Below are 17,922 nucleotides of genomic sequence, written 5' to 3' on the forward strand. Positions count from 1 at the left end.
TCTTGTTCTAATTTTACTAATGTTGTTTAATTTAATTGTAAGGTGACCTTGAGTGCTAAGATTATAAAACGGGATTTTCTAATGGTTCAGCTAAACCTATGAAATGTGATCCCTGTGATCTGGTTTGGAGCGTACAGCGGTTTGTACAACCCCAAGCAGCACATGCGTGAGGCATCTTTATCCATTACTTCACTCCACAGCAGTGCCACTCGCAATATGGCGGCGACGTTGACGTACGATGCTGTTAGTCATTCGGCGTCTAGTAATTCTATGTCTGTGCGGCTCGCAGCCACAAAAGCCAGCTCCAGTCCAGTAGTCTCGGCTCGTCACACTTTGTTTGACTTAGTCACCAGGACCAAATCAGAACATAATGAAGAAAAGCAAGTTGAAATGTCCCAATCTGGTGCCTGTTACAGTGAGACGTAAGTTTATGTTTCATTTTCAGTTTTGTCGGGGAAAATTACGCTGTAACAACTGTATTGACTGCAAGGATTTGAACTTTATTTTATGATGCTAGGATGAGGAGGCATCGTGCACCTTTCGATTAAACGCTTCTGCCCTTTCAGTTGTGGACTTCACTGAATGGCACGTTGTGCTTATAGCCGGCGGTCAGAGAAACCCGACTCGATGGGCGCCTGCCAAAAGACATCGTCACGCTAAGAACATGTCACACCCCAGCAAAATGCACGGACCATTTGGTAAGCACTGGCTCACAAAGAGGAGAAGGGACACTTTAAGGGGTCAGATTTTATCCTGCAGGCACACAGCCGTACCTTTTGTGATTTTGACTTCATGTGACATTTGAATGTCACTTCAGGGCTATTGCAATATAAACGTGGAGCATTGTCCGCGATTGCATCCCCCAAATATTCACATTTTGTTGCTTTGCAGCCTGAAATGAAGACACACACATACACACACACAATAAATATTTTTCCAGCTGTATTTACGCAATGTAACTTATAACAGGGGTGGCACAGTGGGTAGCACTGCTGCCTCGCAGTTGGGAGACCTGGGGACCTGGGTTTGATTCCCGGGTCCTCCCTGCGTGGAGTTTGCATGTTGTCCCCGTGTCTGCGTGGGTTTCCTCCGAGCGCTCCGGTTTCCTCCCACAGTCCAAAGACATGCAGGTTAGGTGGATTGGTGATTCTAAATTGGCCGTGTTTGTGTGTTTCCTGTGTTTTGTGCCCTGTGTTGGCTGGGATTGGCTCCGGCAGACCCCCGTGACCCTGTGTTCGGATTCAGCGGGTTGGAAAATGGATGGATGGAACTTATAACAGCAAAGTGAAAGATACAATACAGTTCAGAAAAAAATAAATAAATAATCAACTACAAAAATAAAAACACAAAATCACTGAGATTGTTAAAGAATCAGCCCCCCTCCTAAAAATCCTTGTAAACTCAATCAGGCATAACTAATCACCTTCTCCATTGCACACCAAGCTAATTGTCTTCCACCTGTGATCAGCTGTGATCATCTGGATTCATTCAGCCATATGTGGAGCATCCTAGTGCTTGGAAGTGCGACTGAAAGCAAACAGTCAACTATGGGTGGCCAGGCACCAGGCCCGGCCTTAGGCATAGGCAAAGTAGGCGACCGCCTAGGGCCCCAGCGTCCGGGGGGCCCCGGATTGACGGCGGCCAGGCCCCCGGCCCGCCCCTCCCCTCGCATGTTTAAATCACGTGGGCCAGCGGGGGCGAAAAAGGGACGCAGTGTGATGACCTCGTAACGTTACAAGAAAACGTCTCCTTGGTCTAATTTTCACGCATTTCGCAGAGCTTCCAGGGGGACCCTGGACCCCCCTTTCGCCTAGGGCCCCATAATACCTAAGACCGGGCCTGCAGGCACTGTCAAAAGATTTCTGGGCTAAAGTTGTAGACAGGCAGGCACAAGTCAGGAGATGGACACAAAAACATTTCAAAGGCCTCATCAAACACTAGATGCACACAGTAAAGTCTATAATCAAGAAGAGGAAAGTGTTTGGTTCTACTAGAACCCTTCTCAGATCAGGCCATCCCTTCAAACTGGATGGACGAGCGAGGAGGAAACTGATCAGAGAGGCTACCAAGAGGTCTACGTGCAAAATCTTCATTGAGAGTACTCAAGATGTGGACCCTGCTCTCCTTACTGCAGGGCAACAGAGCTATCACTGCACCACCCTGAACTGAAATATTTAAAACTTTTAGTATTGAGAACAGAATTGTGAATTAAGGTGAAGTAACTGGCGGAACCCTCAGTGTTTCATATGACCTGTACTTTTCATCGTAACAGCAATCAGATCATTATTGGTGCCAGGTGATGGCGGCCGCCTGCTCAGACGTTTGTGCCTTACGTCTTTCCCTGACCCCCAGAACACAGAAGAGAGACGCTGTAATGTCATGAATATTCTGTGCTCTCATTTGTGGACCACAGCCAGATACTCTTCAATATGGGGGGGCGGAGTCTCAACACACGGCAGTTATATCAACCAATGAAGTTGTGTAGCATCGTGATTGCATAAGTATGAGGTTGACTAGCATGCTCCATTTACAGATGTTTCTTAGCGGTATTCGACACGCATTCCCATACGTCTATTTATAAGATGACTGTGATTCATAAACGGTAAATTGCATAGAAATGTGCATACACCAGGTTTTATAAATCTGATTTATTTTTTTTTGCCGTTTGAATATTTCTATTTTATGGTGTTATGCACATCTTCTTCAGATAAGGTATACCAGAAGTGGCATCAGCTCCTCTTCTTAAATGTCACAACTCTGGTTTTGTGGCCATTCTTGACAAACCAGTGATGAAGAAGTAGAGGATTGTTTTCATGAAAAGTTTTATAAATGAGACCCCAAGAGACCTCAGCCAACTAGCCACCTACCCACTCCTGGGTTTTCCACAGTGAAGTCTGCGCTGGACATCCAATTTGATGAGAGAATCTTTCCATCTGATGATTCCAAAGCTCCTTAATCTGAGATCACTTTTCCATATGCAGGAGAGCGGTGTGGCACTACAGTAGTGGCACCAACTTCCACATCAAAATACAGAGAAGAGAAACAGAAAAGAGGAGGGTTAGTAATGGTTTAAAAATATTGCCAGGCTTGAAAGTTTTCCTTTTTGAACATTCACAAGTATCCCACCATCTCTCTCCAAAAATAGGATTCCTTACACTGTATTTGAGTTCCATTGTCAAGTATGGTGATGACACCACGCTGATAAGACACATATATCCGGTGTGAACGAAGGCCATTGCTTAAATCAAGTGGACTGTTTGTTACGTTGATGCAATAAGAACCATCTTACTCTGAATCTCAAAAAGATCAAAGAAATGTAGATCTCCGTCTCTCAAAGTCAAATCTCATGTTCACCCCTCAACGTTCTGTGGAGAAGGTAGAAATTGTGACTGAATATATTAATGTTTAGGGACTCACCTAGATAAGAATCTTAACTGGAATATAAATACATAAAACATCTACTCTAAATGTGATCAGTGCATATTTCTCCTCCATAAACTCATACTATTTAAAGTGGACAAGGCCCTCGTGTTGGTCATCACGTTCAGCTTCATTGCCTGCTTTAGTGGTCTGACAACCCACAATTTAAGAAGCTTCAGCAGATGACCAAACATGCAGCTCAAGTAACTGGGGCTGATGGACTGTAGATGATCTGGTAAGTGTGTGTCAGAGGGCGCTGGTGAAGAACCTGGAAATGATCTCAACTGATAATAGACAGTCATCATGCACAGAACTTCAGTAAATCATGGAGGAGAGGTGCATTAAAGACCCTCACAAATTGCTCCAGAAAGACCTTTCTTCCCAGTGCCACACATCTTTTTAATAAGGAATATTGGAGATAATAAAATTAAATTCTAGAAGTGTAAAGTTTTTCCTTAGTATCATGCTCTATCAACTGCTAGAGGTAATTAGCAAATCTGTTTTTCAAGTGATGTAAATATTTTAGAATTTCTGTGTAAGTTTTAACCTGCCTTGTCTCTATTTCTTTTATTTTATTTCTGTCAGTCAATTATTGGATTCAACTGAGTAGACAAGCTTCATATTTTCTTGTGTAAATTTGATTAAAAAAAAACCTGAGCCTTAAACCTCTTGAACCTTGAGCAGACCATAACAATGCACAGTGTTACCTTAACAAAAGGAGACGAGTGTACAGCACTCTCCATCTGTGTGTATCATGACACCATCACACAGTTTACCCACCATTAGGGCAAAGGGGTGAGATGACTTGGGCACACTGGGCCTCACATGTCAGATGTCCATCCAGTTGGTGCTCCTCCAGGCACATCTTCATCAGATAAGGTATACCAGAAGTGGCATCTGCTCCTCTTCTTAAATGTCACAACTCTGGTTTTGTGGCCATTCTTGACAAACCAGTGATGAAGAAGTAGAGGATTGTGAGGGGCTTCCATTTTGTTTACTGTTTTTGCCTTCATGTTAAGAGTGAATCTGAATTTATCACTGACCCGTAATTTGTTTTTATTCCTCAGAATTGCCCTTCTGTATCCACAGTGGCATTCAAACAAATAAGTCCATTTTGAATTTTCTGGAATGCCAATATGTGATTTTTTCAGAGATGCAGTGTGATGGCTCCCTAAAGTTCACTGCTTTAGAAATGACCAAGAATATGGGTGATGTATGTAAGCCCAGCTATCCTGTAGATGATGAGTGCCACACACAGGCATAGCACATGGGACCCATTAAGGAAAAAGTAAAATTCTCTTTGGTCTTTAACATCAATGCTGTCAGTAAATCAGATGGTTAAGGTAAAGCAGAGATGACTCTGGTGGTACTCATGGCTGCCTCTCTCTTTCTGTCTCCTTCTTCTAGATCTCACCATGGCCACATTACATCCTCACCTGGATAGGCAGAGTGAGAAACAGCTCTGTATGTTTTTTAATGGTAACGTGAAGTTCAGTTTGCTCTACAAGGGCAGCTTCCATGGGTTTAGCTTCACTGAAATACAGTACAAGTGTACCAATCAAGGCCAAATCATAATGGTGGGCTACCTGGAGGATGGCTTGGTTCTGGGAGGTTGTATGAGCAAGGGGCTCATAAATCAGAACACAACTGTAAAGGATGAGACCGCCTTTCGCTTCTCAGCTGACCAGTCGGAGTCCGTGAAGACGTCAGTCACGACCGTCAATTTTGAGTACAATGCAATTCGGTTCGACAGTGACCTGCGTTTCCAGCAGTCCAGTGTTAGGGGTAATGCCCTGAGTGTCACCGGCTCTCAACTGGAAGGAGAAAAGATCCTGGAGGAGCTGGAGGTGTACCGGGTTGAAGGTAAGAAAATGAGTTCAACATGCAAAAAAAAGAGGACGGGAATCAGAAGGTCGATGCGGAGATGGCTGCAGAGTGCAGCTCTGTGGTTGTCATCATGACCACTAGATATTTGTGGCTACTTTTTGGAGATCTGAGCATTTTTGAAAGTCACTATTCTTTATTTCTTTTCTTATGTTCTTTTGTGTCATTTTCTTGATGGCATTGTTGCGTTTCATCACACATTTTTTATCTTTGGATTCTTTCCCATTGCTTCACCTGTCAGTGGATGACTTGTTTGGATGCTGTGTTATTTAAGAACTTTGAATGGACTTTACCTAAAAGGAAAAAAGGAAGTCACTTTGTGAAAATGAACAATAACAAGTTAGAAAATGTCAGCATGGCATCACATTCAGGTGCGCTTGGCGAAAGAGTTAACTGATAAGAAAGTTGGGGCATTTCACATTCTTTATTTTATCATCTAACAGTCAGTGATCAATTTTTGTTAATTAAATATTTTTGTAACAATGAGTCATGTTCGAAAAATGACAGCACTAATAGAATGTGATTAGTGTGTGTTAGTAGACTACATTAGTTACATACTTTTTAATAGAAGCTAACAATGTCTTGTACAGTAGAACCCCCATAACTGTGAGTGATACCGTCCAAGACCTACCGATGTCTGAAATAGTAGCAGACCCCATGTATTGGTCATTTTCATTTACATACATACCTACAATCAAGTTTAATTGATACATTATGAACAATAAGATATTAATAGTATTAAATACTGCGGTGGGTTGACGCCCTGCCCGGGGTTTGTTTCCTGCTTTGCGCCCTGTATTGGCTGGGATTGGCTCCAGCAGACCCCCGTGACCCTGTAGTTAGGATATAAAGGGTTGGATAATAAATGGATAGATGGATAGTATTAAATAATAATAAAATACATACATTTATTAAATAATATTCAAATACATCATACATTATTATACTTGTGCTCTTTCTCAGGATTCTAACGTTTTAGCTTTACCCTCAAAGGATGATGTTGTAATGAAAAGTATCTTGTGCACACACACACAGTTTAAACACATTTTTGCATTTATTTCTATAAAAAAACTCTTAGCCTGTTGTGAGTATTCAGTGGCTTCTCTGTTTTTTGCTGTTTTCACTGATAGTAGCATTTTATGGCTTCTCTGAGGCTTTAACACTAGAATTACCAGAGTCTACGAAAAAACTCGTAGATCCGGCCCACCTTAAAACCGTTCTCACCTCTCTTTTGTCTTCTAAATGTGCCGATTAAGAGGAGCAGCGAGCAGCCGGCTATTCCATCCCACACCGTCACAGAACGTTCACTAAGTTCTCCCAGCTCATGCCTTGTTTGATTATCTGGGAGTGACTGAACTGCTGGAGTTTAAGAATGGAAATAATAGATCGCTATTTGGAATACATGCATTTCATGCGTGATCTGTTTCTACAGTAATCTGTGTAAACACATTGCTAAAACAGAAACTTTTTCATATTTTAGTAATAAATGTTACAAAATGTAGGCATAAACTATAGAATCTGTGAAGCCTGAAGTCCAAACATCAAATAAACACTTTCACAAAAGGTTCAAGGATGATACATCACCTTCCATGGCTTAACACTACGGTTTGCTGACTTGGGGCACAGCAACCCTGCCATGTTACAGAGACGCGAGTTCAATTCCCAGCTTTGGAGAAAGTGTTTTTTTTTTTTCCTCAAACGGACACTAAATTTATAAATTGGTATGCACTGTAAATCGTTAAGTTTAAAATGTCAATCGTGGTTATTTCTGTTGATTAATTCATGCTTTTTTACTTCGAGTCAGAACAGGAGCTTTTTCAGCTTGTTCAGCTTCTGATCTGACTTAAACAGCGCCAGTATAACTTCACACCCAACCTGACGCTGTTCGTTTTCAAATAATATTGCATTACTTCAACGATGTTTTCTGATTGGTACTATTCGCGTCATAAAATGATTTCTTCAAAACGTCACATATATTTGTCTCTTTCTTTTTTTAAAATGTGCGTTGTAGCACTCAGCAACTGGCCACCTGCATGTTCTTGCGCACACTGAATAAGACAGCGCTATATGCAATCATAAGATTCAAATGTTAACAGTTATATAGCACAGAATGGAAATCAGCAGTTCTTAGCATTCCACCACGCAAGCTGTCATATCAACCGCCTACTGTAACTTGCTTTCTTTTTGCTTCGGTTATAGTCTTGAATTAAAGTGCACTTGTTTTGTTATACTTTTACATCAACATATGTTCCTGTGTTTGAGCGACATGATCATGCTCAAAAAATACACGTATAATTTCACGAAAAGTGCATGCAGACACTTCAGTTCACAAGCATTGGTACGACAATGCAGCCACAAGTACACTGCAGAGCTTTAGCGCGTCTTTATGTGAAAACAGCAGTGTCAGATGGGGAGTGTCTGATGATTGTATATAGCGCTGAAGTTACTGCTCTTTACTATGCTTTCCTCTGCATGTCCTGGAGTACAAAAGAAACAGCATACAGCAACATGTGGGGACTGGCAATATTGGGGGAAAAAAACACGTGGTCGTATGTATCGTGATACACTGCAGAACTATAGAGCGTCTTTATGTGAAAACAGCAGTGTCAGATGGGGAGTGTCTGATGATTGTATATAGCGCTGAAGTTACTGCTCTTTACTATGCTTTCCTCTGCATGTCCTGGAGTACAAAAGAAACAGCATACAGCAACACGTGGGGACTGGCAAGATTGGGGGAAAAAAACACGCGGTCGTATGTATTGTGATACACTGCAGAGCTATAGCGCGTCTTTATGTAAAAACAGCAGTGTCAGATGGGGAGTGTCTGATGATTGTATATAGCGCTGAAGTTACTGCTCTTTACTATGCTTTCCTCTGCATGTCCTGGAGTACAAAAGAAACAGCATACAGCAACATGTGGGGACTGGCAATATTGGGGGAAAAAAACACGTGGTCGTATGTATCGTGATACACTGCAGAACTATAGAGCGTCTTTATGTGAAAACAGCAGTGTCAGATGGGGAGTGTCTGATGATTGTATATAGCGCTGAAGTTACTGCTCTTTACTATGCTTTCCTCTGCATGTCCTGGAGTACAAAAGAAACAGCATACAGCAACACGTGGGGACTGGCAAGATTGGGGGAAAAAAACACGCGGTCGTATGTATCGTGATACACTGCAGAACTATAGAGCGTCTTTATGTGAAAACAGCAGTGTCAGATGGAGGTGATAGGGAAGGATCCTGAACACGACTGAGACAATGAAAAGTGAATTAAAAAAAAAATAAACAAAGCTAACATTTACAAATATCCTAAATTACACCGGCTGTTACAGACTGAAATCAAATGTATCTAAAATAGTGAAAATAAGAACACTTCTCAAATGGGAGTTGTGCAGGATTGAACTCATGACCTTCTGATTCCCAGTCAGCGACTGATACTGTTGCGCCACAGAAGCAGTGATAGTTAAGTCATGTCAATGTCTCACAATAAGGCGGCTTTTTTTGGTGGTGGCTTTTTTTTTGTACCTTTTGTGAAAGTGTTTCTTTGATATTTGGACTTCAGGCTTCATACATTATATAGTTTATGCCTACATTTTGTCAATTGCTACTAGAATATAAAAAACATTTCTGTTTTAACAATGTGTTTACACAGATTATTGTAGAAATGCAACAGATATGAAATGCGTGTGTTTCAAATAACAATCTTATTATTTCTACTCTAAAACTCCACTTCACTCCCAGATAATCAATCAAGGCCTGAGCTGGGAGAAGTTCATGCACGTTCTAAGTCGTTAGGGGGATGGAATAGCCAGCTGCTGGCAGCTTGTCTTTTTCAGTACATTTAGATGACAAAAGACGCTGGCGGAGAGGTGAGAACGGTTTTAAGAAGCGATTTAAGGTGGGCCGGATCTACGAGTTTTTTCGTAGGCTCTGGTAATTCTAGTGTTAAAGAACTGACAACATCACTACATGTACTTTGCCATTATTAGGCAAAATTAACAGTAATTTTCACCACAGCACTTTGATAACACAGTAATGGTCTGCGGACAGAGAACGATAGATGCTGAAGGCTGGTTCATACTGTACGTGATGTATCAGTACAGTGAAAATGACATCAGACAAAGAGGCATGCTGGGTTTTTGCTGCCCACTGTGCGCAGAATGAGGCAGTCTGTTTTTTTTCTGGAATTTTTCTATTTTCTGTTTCCAGTGATGTGGACACTGTGCTGTAAGCTACAACTGTGGGCCTGGGATGCCTTGTCACTCATGCTAAGCCATTAGCTACCCTGCTCTTGGTTTTAGTTTTTTCTTTTTGAATTTCAACATTAGAATATTAGAAACATGTTGACAAGAACAGGACATTCAGCCCAGCAAAGCTCGCCAGTCCTATGCATTCAATACCCCTTGAAAAGAATCGAGTTCTGAAGGTCCTACTTTCTGCCACGTACACTACTTGGCAACTTGTTCCATGTGTGGATGGTTCCCTGTTCTACATTCTTATTTGGATTCTTTGGTTTAGGAATCCATTTTCCCTTTTATTTTTGAAATTTTCTATTTTAAGTTTGTACGCTTTGAACTGAATTCCAAAACTAGAATTGCTCACCAAAAAATTGAAAGAATCAACACAAAAAGGCCCTTTCATGGACTTGTATTGAACTGACCTTAGCCTTTTTCTTCAGTTGATTATATGAGGTGTTGCATGCCACCCTCTTTAACAAGGGTCACATGATGATGCAAAGTGCCATAGTGCGGCTCTACCACATGACCAGCAAAGGATGCTGTTATCATTTGGAACAGGGGTCGGCAACCTACAGCACATAGGACGATACTCAATGGCACTCTGAATGAATTGAAAAATAGCACAAAATTATATTTTAATTACAGCTCACGTGTTCGTGCTCCGCATCCTCACCTACATTTTGCATATGCAACTGACATGTAAAGGGAAACCATGTGTTCAGTGCGGGCCGTGGTACGTTAAAATGTGTGCGTTATGCTGTGAAAGTGCCGAGTGTCGTACATCAAGTGTACAAAGACATTATCAAACTTAACATCAGTCCACGTTTAAAAACTCTGATGAGAAAAGTGAAACTATAAAAAGGGCTGTTTCTGGCTTTAAGAAACAAACTACTTATTTTAGTCAATTAATTGGAACCAAAAACAAAAACACTGAATGTAGTTATAATAAATTTTGACAAAACATTCTTTTCACATATGATCCTATGTATTTTAAAATATTGAATGACCAATAATATAAGATCTGGTTATAATGGACTTCAAAAGTGTATAATATAATAATATATACTTTTGAAGCCCATTACAACTGGACCAATTTTGATATTATATATAACAAAATTGGTAGAATTATGTCGGCAGGCGGAATGCCACTGTAACATAGTTTCAGCATGACACCGCTGAAAGGCTGCCGACCCCTGATTTAGAATATGTCCAGATCCAAGAAAAACAAACACAAAAAGACAGCAGATAAAAATGAAGCACATTAGGACATCCATATGCAAAAATAAAAGCAAAAGCAAGAGTCACAATAGTTAATCATTCAGTACAGTTAGGAAGCCTTGAATTTAAGGACGTCTTTGAAAAAAAGTGCTGTGCTGTGATTGGGTTTATGCTAATTATTTAATATACAGTGGGCAAAAAAAAGAATCCCCCCCCCCCCCCTTGAAATATTCCCATTGTTTTTGCTTTACAGCCATAACTGTAAACACACAAACTAATATTTCTTCCTAGCTTTACTTACTCAATGCCACCTCTAACATCCAAGTGAAAGATATCAGAGCTACAGTTCAGAAGAATTATAAAAAATCAAAAACAAGACCTACTGAGATGAATAAAGGATCAGCCCCCCCCCAATGTCAATGTGTTGACCCCCCTTTTGCTTTAATGACAGCCTTCACTCTGTTGGGATTTTTCTCTATCAGCTTTGTACACCTAGACTGAACCCACTCAATATTTGCCCCCCACTCTTCTGTACAGTTTAACTGTTCAAGTTTGCTCACATTGGATGCTGAGTGCTGGTGGTCTGCTATCTTCAAATCTTTCCACAGATTTTCAATGGGATTTAAGTCTGGGCTCTGACTGGCCACACCAGGACATTCACTTTTTTCTCCTTCAGGTCAATTTTTCTGTGTGCTTCAGGTCGTTGTCGTGTTAAAAGGTGAACATTCTGCCCATCTTCAACGTTCTGTCAGAGGGTAGCAGGTTTTCCTCCAGAATTTGACGGGATTTTTCCCCATCCATTTTTCCTTCTACCCTAACGAGAGCCCCAGCCCCCCCACAGCAGGACGCTGCCACCTCCATGCTTTACTTGTAGGTATGGTGTGTTGTGGATAGACAGACAGACAGACAGACAGACAGACAGACAGACAGACAGACAGACAGACAGACAGACAGACAGATAGATAGATAGATAGATAGATAGAGTGAAAGGCACTATATGAATGATAGATAGATAGATAGATAGACAGACAGACAGACAGACAGACAGACAGACAGACAGACAGATAGATAGATAGATAGATAGATAGATAGATAGATACTTTATTAATCCCAAGGGGAAATTCACTAAATTCAATAAAGCCCTTGTTCAACACTCTGCTCGTATGTTACTCTTGGTTTTGACCTCTTGCTTGTTTTCTCCTCCTTGAATTTTGCCTCTCGTATTGGCTTTGGTTTCCTTTCTTCTCGATTCCTTTTTTCTTTTCCTATACACATCTTCTGGTCAGTCTCAAAACGTTTACCTGTCAGTGCACTGACAAAACATGGAGTCTGGACGCCTGAGCACACAGCTTTAGAAAACCCCAACTCGGGTCAAAGCTGAACTGTCCACTTGGTAGAAGAATTCCTTTAATTGTGGCCAGGTGATTAAAGATGGACACCGGAATTCTAAGATTTATCCTTTATCCACTGTGGATGGAGAAGATCCTTAAGAACTCATTCCAGCCTTAAGACAATCCTGCTTTAAATACCTGGATGTCCCAGAACTTACTGCCTGAGCCTCATTTTTTTCTACAAGGGTTTGTTTGAGGAAGTTCTTGCCTTGGTTTCTTATAAAGTCAAGGCTGGAAGGCTCTCAAAAAACTGGGTCTGTGAAAGTCCGTGAGGCATTCCTTGTGTGAATATAGGGTACCCAAGAACTGCTATTCTTATTATGTTTCAGACACCTGTGACCTTCTGGAGACCCCCTGGAGAGAGCTGACCTCCAACGAGGAGTGAGTACTGTCACAATTCATGTGGGAATAATAACATTCATCTTTGAACAGTTTTGTCATTTGTAACATTATTGGTGCTTTTCCTAAGGATGCCATCATTTCCATACTATTTTCAGAGCAGCAGCCATTTTGTTGTTGGCAGTGCTGCATGTTGCTAGGTCATGTGATCAACTGAAACCACAGTAAAATAAGTAACACATTAAAAATGTCTTGCCTTAAGAGTAGGAGTATTGGGAATGTAATAAATGAGATGGGATTCTATGTAGCTGCACATAACTTGAATAGAATAGGAATGACAGAAACTTGGATAAATAACAAAGTAGAACATAAACGGGCAAACCTTATTTAAGAAAAAGCAGGCAAAACTAAAAAGGTGAAGGAGTCGCCGTTGTTGTAAAACAGACTTAGAAGGCAAAGCTTCTCCAATGAGATGTCAAGCCACAGCTTAATGAGACACGTGGACTTAATTGGACATCATCAGGGCTTGAGACCTGACAGTTAGAGTGTGTTATAGCCCCCCAATGCAGATGGTAAAGTAAATTTACATCTTTTCAATAATATTAGCAAGACAAGTTTAAAGGGAAATGTTATAGTCACATGGCTTAAATAATCCAAATAATTGAGCAAAAGAGCAGAATTTCTGTCCAGAGTTAGTATTCTATAGTAATCAGGACATTAGGATCTCCTGACCCCAGTGTAATCGTCAAAGCAAACTTTATTGTCATCTCAGCCATATACAAGTATACAGATAGATGAAATTGCGAAGCTCAGGGTCCACAGTGTAACAACATGAAGTGCAAATAAAAATTAAAAATTAAAATTAAATTAAAATTAAAACACAAACAAGACAAGACATTGTGCAAAGACAAGACAAAGAAGTAGCAGCAATATTCCATCCATCCATTATCCAACCTGCTATATCCTAACTACAGGGTCACGGGGGTCTGCTGGAGCCAATCCCAGCCAACATAGGGCACAAGGCAGGAAACAAACCCTGGGTAGGGTGCCAGCCCGCCACAGGGCGCACACACACACACCAAGCACACACTAGGGACATTTTAGAATCGCCAGTCCACCTAACCTGCATGTCTTTGGACTGTGGGAGGAAACCGGAGCACCCGGAGGAAACCCACGCAGACACGGGGAGAACATGCAAACCTGGGTCTCCTAACTGTGAGGCAGCAGCACTACCCACTGCGCCACTGTGCCGCCCGCAGCAATATTGACATAAGCAATATGAACATTGATGCAATGTATGGTATTGTGCAATCTAGATACATACTGTAAATATAGTCAATCGATATGTAAAATAATAAATAAATAATAGATATAGAGGGGCAGCATGGTGGCACAGTGGTAGCGCTGCTGCCTCGCAGTTAGGAGACCTGGGTTCGCCTCCCAGGTCCTCCCTGCGTGGAATTTGCATGTTCTCCCCATGTCTGCTCTGGTTTCCTCCCACAGTCCAAAGACATGCAGGTTAGGTGGATTGGCCATTCTAAAATGTCCCTAGTGTGTGCTTGGTGTGTGGATGTGTTTGTGTGTGTCCTGCGGTGGGTTGGCACCCTGCCCAGGGTTGGTTCCTGTCTTGTGCCCTGTGCTAGCTGGGATTGGCTCCAGCAGACCCCTGTGACCCTGTAGTTAGGATATAGTGGGTTGCACAATGACTGACTGACTGTGGGCTGCCTGCATTATGTTCCATGTGTTTAGTTGGTGGTCCCCCAAGAGGCAGGGCTTCCTACCAATCACTGCCAGAAACTGCCCTCCACCCTATAAATCAGAGATTCTCAAACTCTTAGAAGGGGGAAAAACGTACGTGCTCCCCACTATAATGAAACTCAAAACAAATCATTTACTAGAGCCGTGATCACGTAAGTCATGGTAAGTTAATGAGATGGCTGCACTCGGGACCAGTGGCATAGCTAGCTTGCTGAAGGCCCCTGTGTAGCGCCCTGAGCTGGGCCCCTCCTGTCTACCATAACTGTTAATAATCTATTCATAACTAAATCCTAGGGGCTGGCTGGGTAGTGGCGTCTGCGACCACGTCACTATCAGATCACACACTGGTGACAAACGAACAGGCTGTCTACATGGAATTTGTAATAATTTTTTTAATCGCTTTATTACAGGCGCTGTAAGTTAGCAAAAATAAAATAAAATGTGGGAATGGAATGTGGGAGGTGTGGGTAGTAGTAGTACTAGTAGTACATAAATATATGTCAAATGTGGACCTGCTTACTTTTCCAAGACAACTTTGTGAAAGAAGGTGATTAAAATGTAACATAAGCTAGAACGTAGAAACTGTTCTGTGCTATAAAATGAATCGATTTCAATTTGTAACAAATTAAAACAACAACACCGGCTGACAGGATACTAATACACAATCGACCCGTTTTACACAAGTTCTGGGAAAATGGACATCATAAAGTGGTGACGCTCACAAATCCTCACAGTAGTGACACTAATGCACCGTAAGCCATACTAAGTTATGCAATAAAACAGATTACAGATTTGTTAAACTGTTAAAGCTTACAAAAATGGAACTGGCTGCAAGTCACAAATCATTTTACTTACAGGTGCTGGTCATAAAATGAGAATATCATGACAAAGTTGATTTATTTCAGTAATTCCGTTCAAAAAGTGAAACTTGTATATTAGATTCATTCATTCCACACAGACTGATGTATTTCAAATGTTTATTTCTTTTAATGTTGATGATTATAACTGACAACTAATGAAAGTCCCAAATTCAGTATCTCGGAAAATTAGAATATTGTGAAAAGGTTCAATATTGAAGACACCTGGTGCCACACTCTAATCAGCTAATTAACTCAAAAGCCTTTAAATGGTCTCTCAGTCGAGTTCTGTAGGCTACACAATCATGGGGAAGACTGCTGACTTGACAGTTGTCCAAAAGACGACCATTGACACCTCGCACAAGGAGGGCGAGACACAAAAGGTCATTGCTAAAGAGGCTGGCTGTTCACAGAGCTCTGTGTCCAAGCACATTAATAGAGAGGCGAAGGGAAGGACAAGATGTGGTAAAAAAAAGTGGACAAGCAATAGGGACAACCGCACCCTGGAGAGGATTGTGAAACAAAACCCATTCAAAAATGTGGGGGAGATTCACAAAGAGTGGACTGCAGCTGGAGTCAGTGCTTCAAGAACCACCACGCACAGACGTGTGCAAGACATGGGTGTCAGCTGTCACATTCCTTGTGTCAAGCCACTCTTGAACAAGAGACAGCGTCAGAAGCGTCTCGCCTTTGGACTGCTGCTAAGTGGTCCAAAGTTATGTTCTCTGATGAAAGTAAATTTTGCATTTCCTTTGGAAATCAAGGTCCCAGAGTCTGGAGGAAGAGAGGAGAGGCACAGAATCCACGTTGCATGAAGTCCAGTGTAAAGTTTCCACAGTCAGTGATGGTTTGGGGTGCCATGTCATCTGTTGGTCCATTGTGTTTTCTGAGGTCCAAGGTCAACGCAGCCGTCTACCAGGAAGTTTTAGAGCACTTCATGCTTCCTTCTGCTGATGAACTTTATGGAGATGCAGATTTCATTTTCCAACAGGACCTGGCACCTGCACACAGTGCCAAAGCTACCAGTACCTGGTTTAAGGACCATGGTATCCCTGTTCTTGATTGGCCAGCAAACTCGCCTGACCTTAACCCCATAGAAAATCTATGGGGTATTGTGAAGAGGAAGATGCAATACGCCAGACCCAACACTTCAGAAGAGCTGAAGGCCACTATCAGAGCAACATGGGCTCTCATAACACCTGAGCAGTGCCACAGACTGATCGACTCCATGCCACGCCGCATTGCTGCAGTAATCCAGGCCAAAGGAGCCCCAACTAAATATTGAGTGCTGTACATGCTCATACTTTTCATGTTCATACCTTTCAGTTGGCCAACATTTCTAAAAATCCTTTTTTTGCATTGGTCTTAATTGATATTCTAATTTTCCGAAATACTGAATTTGGGACTTTCATTTGTTGTCAGTTATAATCATCAACATTAAAAGAAATAAACATTTGAAATACATCAGTCTGTGTGTAATGAATGAATCTAATATACAAGTTTCACTTTTTGAACGGAATTACTGAAATAAATCAACTTTGTCATGATATTCTAATTTTATGACTAGCACCTGTATAATATCACTGGTACCTTAAAATATTCACTTGCATGCCTTCTGTTGCACAAAAGTCTCTACATTGTTTGACACGTCAAGTTGTCTGGCAAGCTCACTTTCGATTGAGAGGACTGCCAAGCCACTAAGTCCGTCTTGTGACGTGGTGCTTTGAGGTAATTTGTGATGAGTTTTAATTTGGAGAATGATCGTTCACATTCGGCAACAGTCAATGGCGTAGTCAGCAGTAACTTGTAAGCCGTGCAAACGTCACTGAAAGTAGATGACAGTGCACAGTGATCTGTCAGAAACAGTTCAGCTACTTTGAAACAGTCGACTTGGTTGAGGATTGATTGACAACATGCACAAAATGACAATTGAGCAGAAAACGCCAGTGAAATGTCAGTGCTATAGCATTCAACGAGAAGATCAGCAGCAGCATACAATTCGTCGTCAGCCATCGAGGTCACAGTTGATGGTAATGAGACGTTGAAGCCACTGCATTGAGACTGTGAAACCGCTGTTTTAGTTAAGTTATTAAAAATAAAATAAAAAATCCCCATAGTGGTCCCCCCAAGCCCGTAGGCCCTTGTGCTTTGCACAATCTCCACAATCCATTGCTACACCATAGCTCGGGACAAATCTGCTATGAAACAAATGAAATTTAAGTTTCAGACTCCTAATCCCGGAGAGGTCCCATAAGTGACTTTAGTCCACATTGCTTAAAAGGTTTCGGTGTCTACTGTGTGTAAAAAGGTTTCTAAGAACGATAATCAAACAGGACAGCAATTTTAATCAAAATCTGAAATGTAGTGGTTTCATTTTTAAAAGGTTTGTGGTGATCAGTCATAGAACAACCTCATTGAAGAAGATAGCTAGTGGTTGCCCAGACCTTGTTGCCGGCCCCCATAACAGGTGAAAATTCAGGGCCCCAAAAATGGTGGTGCTCTCCTCTCTGATTGCTGAGTTTCTCAACTCTGGGAGTGAAGGATGATAGGCAGACTCCTCATGCAAGTATGACCCTGCATTGTGTCTTGATGGCAGTCACTGCTGAAAATGAGGACTCACAAAGCCAAACTTTGTAATTATTGTCATATTTTCCTTTTTTAGATGATGTCGGCTTATTTTCACTTGACCTAATAATCTATTCATTACTTAAGAAGTTTCCTTTTTTTATCCAAACTAGCAAACTGCCTTTAGTGCAACTGAGCAAAGCAGAATTACGAGTGATTGACACTCACGTGACTAGCAGCAGTTTGTGTGA

General features: G+C 41.5%; 1 protein-coding gene across 1 annotated transcript in view; it reads left to right on the top strand.

Moving 5' to 3' along the window:
- Positions 1–272: 272 nt before the first annotated feature.
- Positions 273–17,922, top strand: part of LOC114658699 (interferon-induced protein 44-like) — a 32,204-nt gene continuing 14,554 nt past the window's right edge. Inside the window, exons 1-3 of the mRNA XM_028810734.2 lie at positions 273–422; positions 4,828–5,283; positions 12,482–12,533. Of these exons, the coding sequence (XP_028666567.2) occupies positions 371–422; positions 4,828–5,283; positions 12,482–12,533 (560 nt within the window). The 5' untranslated portion in view covers positions 273–370. The remainder of the gene's footprint in view (positions 423–4,827; positions 5,284–12,481; positions 12,534–17,922) is intronic.

The sequence above is a fragment of the Erpetoichthys calabaricus genome, chromosome 10 (genome assembly GCF_900747795.2).
Source record: "Erpetoichthys calabaricus chromosome 10, fErpCal1.3, whole genome shotgun sequence".
Classification (NCBI taxonomy): domain Eukaryota; kingdom Metazoa; phylum Chordata; class Cladistia; order Polypteriformes; family Polypteridae; genus Erpetoichthys; species Erpetoichthys calabaricus.